Genomic DNA, 9991 nt, shown 5'->3' on the forward strand with positions numbered 1-9991 from the left:
TCATATCACGCAAATCAGTACACATTATCTCTATAGTCATGTTATCAAGACGGATCCGTCGGATTTTTCACATTCCATCCTGATTGGCTAAGATTGGCTTCCAAAGTTTGCAGGAGGGGCTCGTTTTGAACAAAACGCCTCAAATCATGAAGGCAGTGTCCGATTGCTGTGAAACTGAAAATTATTTCCCCCCCCTAGATTCCTTGGATCCTTACGCAACTCCCCAAATAGGCCATGCCCATTTCCACCTGACAATATTAACACCATTTTGGTACCCAATTTGGTAAACCTCATCTCTGTAGTCATGTGATCAAGATGTATCCGTCAGATTTTTCGGATTCTATTTCGATTGACTACGATTGGCTTTCAAAGTTTGCTGGAAGGGCCCGCTTTGCACGACATGCTACAAGCACCACTGGACCGATCGGCAGGAAGCTTTGCACGCATGCACACTCCAAGTAGGCCAAGGAAGAATAGTGCTGTCAGTTTCCCTCTATAATCCCATTCAAATACTAGTCCAAAAAAACCCACTCGAGTTTTCAGATCCCATTCCAATTGGGTAAGACTGCCTTCCAAAGTTTGCGGTAGGCAACGCGGCCTGGCGGAGAACTGTGCTCCGAGGAGCACACTTCTCTAGATCCAATTCTACAATCTCACAACAAGCTTGCAGGTTGCGATGTAATGCATTGTGAGTTTGTGGATCAGCCATTTAGGAGTTTTTTCCAAAACTATTTAAAAATAGGGCTTATGTGGTTCATTTGTTGTGAAAGAGAAAGTACGAATGTGGCACGTGCAGTTTGCATTGTTCCTTGTCCTCAGGAACCCAATCTCCCCTGGTGCCCTTTGAATTCTACCTCTGACTATTATTTCAAGTTGCACCCTGATCCACTTTGTAGCGGATTCTATTAACCACTTTCTCCCAGGCATCCCTATTTTGGGCATATCATTGAAAGTTTTCAATTTTTTTCCAAAAGCCGATCTATAAGCTCACAATGCGTGACATGTTGTGAACTTGTAGAATGTAGATCAGCTATTGTTTTTCTTAATGCTGCTTTCACACTAGCAACAAAATGGCCAGCTACATTGCTTCCGAGTCGCCGTTGAAATGTTGCTTAAGCCACAGCCACAGTGCATATTGTGTGTAATGAAAAGGGTAGAGTTAAATAGCATAGTTTTTCTTCCCAATTATGGAGGGGAAAAGGAATTGTGGGGAGAAGGAGAGTGGAAATGGTGAAACAAAAATGTATTGACCTTTCACTGCATCACTGGAGCGCTGAGTTGTAGCACACCACGCCTGTCATACAGTGACAAGTGACAGGTGTCACTTTATAGTTTCATGTTGCTGGCTTCCAGTGAAAATGGCTTGTAGCCTGATGCTTTGTTGCCGCTAGTGTGAACGCACCATGACTGGTTAAAGGGAAACGTTGTGGATTTTAACCTGAATATTATCATTATTTTGTGTAGGCCAGGGCAGGGAGTTTTCCAGAACTTTGCCCACAACAGAACAGAGGTATCCATGGTCTGCCTGGTGTTCAGGTAAATACCTTGTCTCTGGATGAAGATCCTCAGCAGCGGGTGTGCCGTCGACACCGCCTTGCAGAAGTTGTCATCGTTGTTGATTGGCAGCAGGTCGCCGTGGATGTCAGCGTAGCCGATCAGCACCTCCATATTGGCGATGCGGTGAATATGCATGATGAGCTTGTAGAACTCCTCAAACTTTCCGGGTTTGACCCGGTCCACCGAGAAGCGCCGGAACTCTGCGCCATACTGAGCCAGGAGGATCAGAAGAAAGACAAAAGGAAAACATTAGAAGGACACTACAGTTGTCATGGCGATTAAACAGGAAGAGGAAACTGGCAGTCTTCTTGACCTTGTGGAATTTATCTAAACCAGTTCGCTGACAGACTGTATAGTGTGGAAGCATAGCAACTCTGTCACAGCTCTATTCATCTTCTTTGTGTACAAGACGTTATGGCGTCTTTCAGTTTCATGCATGCTGGCCTAATTTATGCTTAAGCGAAAAAGTGTTGTGAAATAAAAATGACATTATTTTCAACTGAAAAACTGAAATCAATTGTCAATGTGACTCACATCTACACTTTTTCCATTTCGCCCATGCAGGCCAATGAGGCCATGTAGTAAATGAGCTAACTCAAGGAAGTACACAAACTAACCTGACTGCATAGCAGAACCAGTTTCAGCCAAGTCAAGGTGATAACAATCTCATGTGATAAAAGCTACATAATGCACTCTCAGTAAGGCCTTCAAACGGATATCAAAAAGGAAAGACTCGCTATATTCTGCCTAATTAAAAAATCCCTAGAAAGATTTGGCCTTTACAGAACCAAAAACTGATAGAAAGGTTGGTCATTGTACCTCTGTCCTATGACACTTTAACCTCTTACCGGGGCTCTATACTTGGTCCACTCCTTTTATTCCTCTACACCAAATTTATTTGTCAAAAATAGCGATCTAAAAGCTTACAGAGTGTCACAACACAAGTCACGACGCGCTGTGAGCTTGTAGATCTGCTATGTTCATGTGGTTAAGTAGTTGTGTTGCGGCTTTTTTGTGCTAAGGTCACTGGTCACAAAGAGCAGAGGGTCATGGTTGGGTCATCATGTGACATTAAAAGTAGGAGGGAATAGGCAGGTTAAAGAAATAGCCAAGAGTGAGCATGAGGACAGTAAGGAATAAAATATAGATAAACGATAGCAACGGGGAGACAGAGAGAGATTGAGATTGAGAGAGAAAGATACACCATGAGATGGAGACAAACAAAAGAACTGCTTGCTTCTGCAAACCACAACACCAGACAGTCAGTGACAATAGCACTGGTGTCAAAATCACAGTGGTAATTTGTTGACTGTGGTGATGTGCGTTACTGTAATTATCAGTTCAGAGAAGAGAAGAGAAATTTAGCTCAGAAGACAAGAAAAGCAAGTTAAAACGATTGATGAGGTGAGAGGACAGAAGAGAGGTATGGAGGTGACAGCTAGGACAGAAGGGGACACATTAGTCAGTCAGCTCTGCTCTGTAATTAGGAGATGACATATGATCATAAGAGAAGAGATGCATGCTGGGAGGGGGCTGTTGGGACGGCAGGTTGCTGGAGTTTGCCAGACTCTCATATACAGTTATACACCTCACACATACACTAATGCACAAACAATGAGTCACTTGACACATTTTGGCAGCAGTGAAGCCTCCATTTGGCTATTTATAAAAAGTTGACAAACATGTTTCTCAGAAGGCAAGGGGAATATTTAGGAAAGTTAAAAAACTGAATTGAACTAGTGGCTAGTAAAGTAACATATAACATCATACCGATAATAATGTATACAAGTGGGAGTTCAGCCAGTTAATTTAGCCGCTGGAGCATGCAATTTCAGTCAAGTTTGACAATTCACATCAACCTTAGAACCACAGAATTGCACTGTACTTTACGCTGTCAACGAGTGTATAATAAGCTTTGAGCAAGTCTGAACATGGTTGATTAATCACTGGCCTAAATTTGAAATCCAAACCTGAGAGTACATCACATGAATGGTGACATCACTACTCCTGTCCTATCAGAGTAAAGCAACATTAACAGGCTCAAACAAGTCCAGAGACAACACTGGATCATCTCACCTCTGACACAGAAGTGGAAGATAAAAGCTTAGCTTACTGCACTTCTGTTTTTACTTGAATACTATTTTGTCCCCGCTGCCTGGTGAATGTTCACCCAGTGCTGTTGTCCCACTAACAACTGTATTCTTCCTAGGACAATAATAAATAAATTTCAAGTGCAGCAGGTCTAAACTGGCCTCAAGACATGAAGATCAGGCATGCTAATGAGAGTGGAAGGTCAAGAAGGAACCTGAAATTCTTGCGCTTGATGGTCACCCCCTCTCCCTATCCCTCTGACCTGTCTTTCACTGATAACTGCCGCCAGTGAGGGAAACCAGCTCCGGACCAAGGCTCCATAACAGCCAGATGGACACCTCTGGTGTCGCCTCCAGATAGGCTTATCACTAGAGCACCTTCCCCCCAGAGAAAATCCAAGCTGACTGAGGCAGGAACATCAGGAACAACCAAACCACCCACAGCAAACAATCCAGACAAGTTTAAATATCAGCCAATATCAGAGTATCGCATCTGTCTTATTTATCCATTAAGTTTACAAAACAACTCAGATTTATAGTCTACATTTGGTGTCTGTAGATGTTTTCTCCATAAGTCATCACAACGTCCTCTGGTCATGGGAATTGTGGGCATGATGCAACACATCAATCAAGACACTATGACACACATGATACTGAAACTGCTTATCTGCAGGACAAGCCCAACAGTACTGAATGACAATGACTTGATGGCTAAATGGATGTGAATGGTTCGATGAGTCATCTTATCAGTATGTCCTATCTGTCCTAAACGTGATGGTGAATGACATTGACTCAGCAGCACTGACAATAACTTTTAATGTGACGACACCGTCAACATCGACCATCCCACCCACCCACGCAATACCAAACTTGTGAGTCCCTCCCACCTATTCACAAACAAGGCCTGGCAGGCTTACAAACAAACAAACCACCTACAGCCCCATTTCCATGGAACAAACTTTAACCAGAGGACCCGTCCTGCCTAGTAGCCAACAAACACCCACTCAACTCTTTTTTTTTACCCTAAATCATTCTGAGGATTGGATACCCACAAACATGATGGATGAGGCACACAGGGCTAGGTGTGTAGGAGGGTGGTTTATGATCTTATGCCCAACTAGTCTTTTCACTTCACCACAGGGATGGATTTATTTAGATGGCAGTATGTAAAAGAGACAGGGCAATACAAATAAACCGAGATTGGATTTATGTGTGTTAAGTTGTGGGATACTGTGTTTGAGAGATAGAGCATGTGATTGCATATTATGCAAGAGTGCATGTGCATGCATATGCATGTCAGGACCTCTCACTCTGCCATAGACTGGGAGGGAAACAAACACTTTTACACTGACACATGGACATCTTTTAGCAGCATACCCAGCTCCATTAATGCTAAATCTCCACCCTCCCAAAGCCATCACAATCAGATACTTTTACCACCTCACTCCTTTAACTGGGCAAGATCTTGCATTTATATCCATTAATGGTTCATAGGCTACTTTGCTAACCCGTTCACACACGGTCAGTCCAAGTGCAGCTGGACAGGTCGAAGCCTTCCATTTATGCCCATATTATTACTTGTGATAGAACACACATGATAGAGCCAAGCCTATATATTTACATCTATAATAGTTCATGCTTTATGCTAGCCCAGTCAATGCAAGTGCACGTCACGTGACCAGGCCATACTTTAAATCTTCCATTTAATATTTTGTAATTTACGTAATTTTTTTATCATTATTTACTTATTTCTGCATCTCTTGCCTTTCATGCTTACTGTGATGCGGTTATGACACCTGAATTTCGCTCGGGATCAATATCAGCTCAATCTATCTGTCTATTTGTCTTATCTATCTTAGAACATTTAACTGTGTGGACAGGTGTGAAAACAGCCAAACTAAATGATTGATAAGCCTCAGCTTCCATGTGGAGGAGAGATGCTCTGATCCAACAGAAGCCCACTAGTGGGCAGCGTTATGGGAGCCTAGATGGGTCGATATATTTGTGGCCATTCATGTATTATTGGTTGACCGAACTGAAAGCGAGCGGCGGCAAACAATTGGCATCAGTGTTGCCAAAATACACGCGTTGACGCTGCAACAATGTAGCAAAAACGTCCAAGGTTTATTATTGGACGAATGCCGCGTTAACGGAGGAAAAGAGTAAATCAAAGAGGCTATTTGACTACATTGTCATCCAAAGAGCTTCGTGGCGAGTCGGGGAGAAGTCTGTCTTCTCCTTCCAACTCTTTAAAGAAATCACAGGATTGTTGTCCTACAGCGGGATTTCAACATCAAAGGGTGAAAAATACACGAACATACGAAACAAACGCACGGCTGCAAACGACGTTTGTGTTTCTTGAGCGCGAGGGTCGCTCTTTATAGTTCAGAAAGCATGAAAAACCTCGGCAAATAGTTTGTAAATTGCACCACACGAGTGTTACAGCCCATAACGGGGACGGGACACGGCCATGTGAGACAGGGTTTTCCTCATCAAATCCACACATTATAAGCCCAAAAATCCTCACCTTGCTTTTCACCTCCACTGCGTTGCATTCCGCCTGTCGCAAAGGTTGCGATCTGTTAAAACTTCGATTCATTGTGGTAGCGGTTAAATAAAAAAAAAGAAAATAAAAAAGTTCAGCGATGTGTCCCCACCGAAAAGGGGCTTAAAATCCACACTGGAATAAAAACTAAATCCCTCTGTCCCGCTCAATTCTGCCAGCAGTATGTCTTGTCTTTTTAGTTCAGCAACGATCTTTTACGCCCTCGGATTCCTGGTACTGTGAGTCTGCATTAACGTTTTTGGGAAAAGTTGACGGGAAAATAAGAGGCGAACAAATCGCCGCCTCTGACTTGGGGGAGTGAGTTAAGTTTTGAAATGACATCATCAGCTCAATGGTTTACAGCCCTCCTGAAAACGTTATTACGCATATTAGTCCTCCCATGCGCCAGAGGACGCACTTGAGATAGTACAGACAGACAGATTTTTTTTTTTCAAATCAAGTCGTCTGTCTGTCTGTCTGTCTGTCTGTCTGTCTGTCAGTGGTGGAAAAGGTACTCAATTTGTTTTACTTAAGGAAAAGTATCAATACTGCAAAGTAGAAATACTCTGTTGCAAGTAAAAGTCTGGAATTCAAAATTTACTTAAGTAAAAGTACAAAGGTACTTAAAACTTAAAGTACCAAAAGTAAAAGTACTCATTGTGCAAAATGTCCCATTTCACAATTTCAAAATGTATACATTTCTAGAAGCCCGCAATAGGTCGTGTCGTATTGTGAGCTTGTAGATCTGCTAATTTCAAATGGCCGAAATATATATAGGGCTGAAGTGGTTATAGTGTGTTTTGTAATAATAATCAAAATCTACAAAGTAACTACTTAACTAAAGTTTTCATATAATTGTAGAGGAGTAAAAGTACAATATTTTCCTCTGAGATGTAGTGGAGTAGAAAATTGCAAATTACTGTAAGGAATATGCTCCTGTGTTTGTTTGTTTGTTTGTTTGTTTAAAGAATCCCTTTTGATGCCATGGCAATCAACTAGTCTTTTTCTGGGTCCACACCTGACCTAATATACATCATTGGTTCCCAGGACCCCCAAGTGGAACATAAATATTAAAAACTAGCACATAGTTATACTGTATATACCAGTCTCTGTGTGCTCTATCATTCTGTCTGCATATTTGTTGCATGTTTGCATCGGCAAACTGTCGAGTCAGGACAGATATCACCAAATCAACAAACCCAGCAATATCCACATTTTGGTGATTTTTATCACGATTAAGTTGGAGACAAGCCTTAAGTTGCAGATAATAACAATCGTCTCACCAGGGACATAAACAAATAAATGGTAAATAATCACATTTCCTTATCTCCTGGTGTCAACAACTATAGGCCACTAATTTTAATGAAAAATAAATAAAAATCCAATTAATGATGATGTTTAATTGATTATTATTATCCATGTGATTCTCATTCTTGTAGATTGAAATTAAGCATTCAATCAAGAGGCTAAATCATGCTGACTGAATAATACATTTTGATTTGCACACTTGACTTTACAAAATGTGGAGGGTCATATGTATTCTAGAATATGGCGTGAATGTATCCCTGTTTACAACATTCCTTGGCCCTTAGAGACGCCAGTCTGCAACAGCTGCAGACTGCCATATTGTCCTTCTCTAATATCTGCTGCTGTACTGCTGTTTACAATGGGATAGTCAATGGTCTCTCACTGCATTGTCAATAAGTTTATTCAGCTATGGGCATGCAAAGTTGCTGTAGTATACCAGCATTGTAAAATGCAATGCTCGATAGTATTTAGTTGTTGTTGTGGCTCCACCGCCATATCTGTTTTGATACAAATTATAGATATTTAGTGCAGGGTGTAGTCAGTTCTAAAATATCATTTATATAATTTAATTCATTATACAATATTACATTTGAGCACTGACTCATTATGATTTAGAAGACAAAAGCTAAGACAAACAGCATTTTAACCACTTTCAACCAGGCATCACTATTTTGGGCAAGAGAGAGATTATTTTTGTATTGCAAACCCTAAAGTGATTGCTTATCAGTATATTTGAGCACTTATTTTGGCTCAATATGTATGTGTGTATGTATATTTTGTGTACACCTTTAAAGCTAAAATCCATGAGCTTTATGTCCTCTCCTGACAGAAAGAAACCAAACATCGAACAACGCGCAGGAAACCAAACATCTTCCGCTCATTCAAGAGGGAGTCTACCCCGTGGCCAGGTAAGACATTTTATAAGCTTCAGGCAGGGCTGATAGTCAACCATATAAGTGTCCTGCCCGACACCAGGGTCTAAACCTTCTCAATGGAAGAGCAGGGAGACCACATCCAACCACTGCAGATGTGCTAGTTATATTGTATTAATATACTCTACCATTGGATTGGATTGGATAAAATAAAAATGTATTCATTAAAATAAGTAATGGATTGCAGCTTTAAACATTTAGTAACAGGAGTGGGTCACACTGGTCATTTTGAAGGTTTAAGATTGGAAGAGACATGGTAATGGCTTGATATAGGAAACTCTCTTTATTGCTTCTATCACAATGAAAGTGCTAACCAAGCTCAACTCAGTACTGCAATAGAAGTGGGGGAGACACAAGGTCCACTACAACCACGCCTATATCCATGGTTTCATAACCAAACCCCTACACATGTGAAAGTAAAAGGACAAATGGAATAACGGACACCAAACAACAACATCGATCACAAAACCAAAAACCAAAACCATTCTCTAACTCAAATAGCAGGCACAGTTGCCACAACAATAAAACAATAAGTGTGGGTGCACCCTGAGGCATGCTGGGAAATCCTTGCAAGTCGAACGGGCACACCACAGGATGCTACACAATCCCCACCTGAGGGATGTAACAGTCCCCAGTAACCCACCCACACAACACAAAGTCCCAAAGGTGCTTTTTTTTTGGGGGGGGGGGGTCCAGTATGCCTACAGTACCAAGGGCAAGTGGACAAACAGTTGATACGCGGCGTCCTCTTGATAGGGAGGCCGGCCAAATCTGGGCTTTAGGGCGGCATAGCTTAGTTGTTCCTCCGGGCAGTGGTGTGACAGGGTCTGCCACAGTCGAGATGGAGGTCATAGTCGAGCGGCCATCTGGACCTGGATGCGACAGATGTCTGGAGGCCCATTGCAATTGTAGCAGGGTAACTTGGCACCTGTTGCAGGTGGCATGCTGCCGCTGAAGCTTGCCGATGGTGAGTAGTGGCTGCCTGTAGCCCCTGGAGTTTGAGGAATACCTAACAGCTTGCTGCTGGTGAGGCTTGACCGGCGACTGGAGAATCCCTGGGGCCTCTACAATCACCCCATGGTTTCATAACCAAACCCCTACACATAAAATAACATACACCGAATGCCAACATTAATCACAACAAACATACAAAACCATTATCCCCAAATAACCACATTAATGCCCATTAACGTGTGGGTGGGCGCGGCATGCTGGGAAATTGTACCATTTGTTTGTGTCCCTTTTGTGCCCATATGGAGGTCTCTGTCAGTCCTTGTCCCCTTTATGCCCATATATGGAGATCCCTGATGTCATCAGTATAATTATGCCCCTTATTGGCATGCCCATATATGGACATATCAGTTAGATCGGCGGTTCTGGAAAACTGGACATGCCGAAAGACTCGTCGGTGGGCACCGCTCTCCTCGAGTGAAGTCGGTCGGTCTCATATATGCACATGACCATATGGGCATAGCAGTCGAATCTGTGGCCCTGGACAACCAGGTCTCCATATAGGCCTATGCCTTCTATAGCGTATCGGGTATCGGTTTTGTTTATGG

At 42.3% G+C, this 9991-nt stretch overlaps 1 protein-coding gene across 1 annotated transcript in view; it reads right to left on the bottom strand.

Annotated features, from left to right (window-relative positions):
• The window catches only part of pard6gb (par-6 family cell polarity regulator gamma b), a 41292-nt gene extending 34819 nt beyond the window's left edge, over nucleotides 1-6473 (bottom strand). The window contains exons 1-2 of the mRNA XM_080442867.1: nucleotides 6175-6473; nucleotides 1545-1767 (exon numbers count right to left, since the gene is read on the bottom strand). Coding sequence (XP_080298993.1) covers nucleotides 1545-1767; nucleotides 6175-6246 — 295 coding nt within the window. The 5' untranslated portion in view covers nucleotides 6247-6473. The remainder of the gene's footprint in view (nucleotides 1-1544; nucleotides 1768-6174) is intronic.
• Nucleotides 6474-9991: the final 3518 nt, after the last annotated feature.

This window comes from Gymnoscopelus braueri (genome assembly GCF_963280865.1).
Source record: "Gymnoscopelus braueri genome assembly, chromosome: 11".
Lineage (NCBI taxonomy): Eukaryota > Metazoa > Chordata > Actinopteri > Myctophiformes > Myctophidae > Gymnoscopelus > Gymnoscopelus braueri.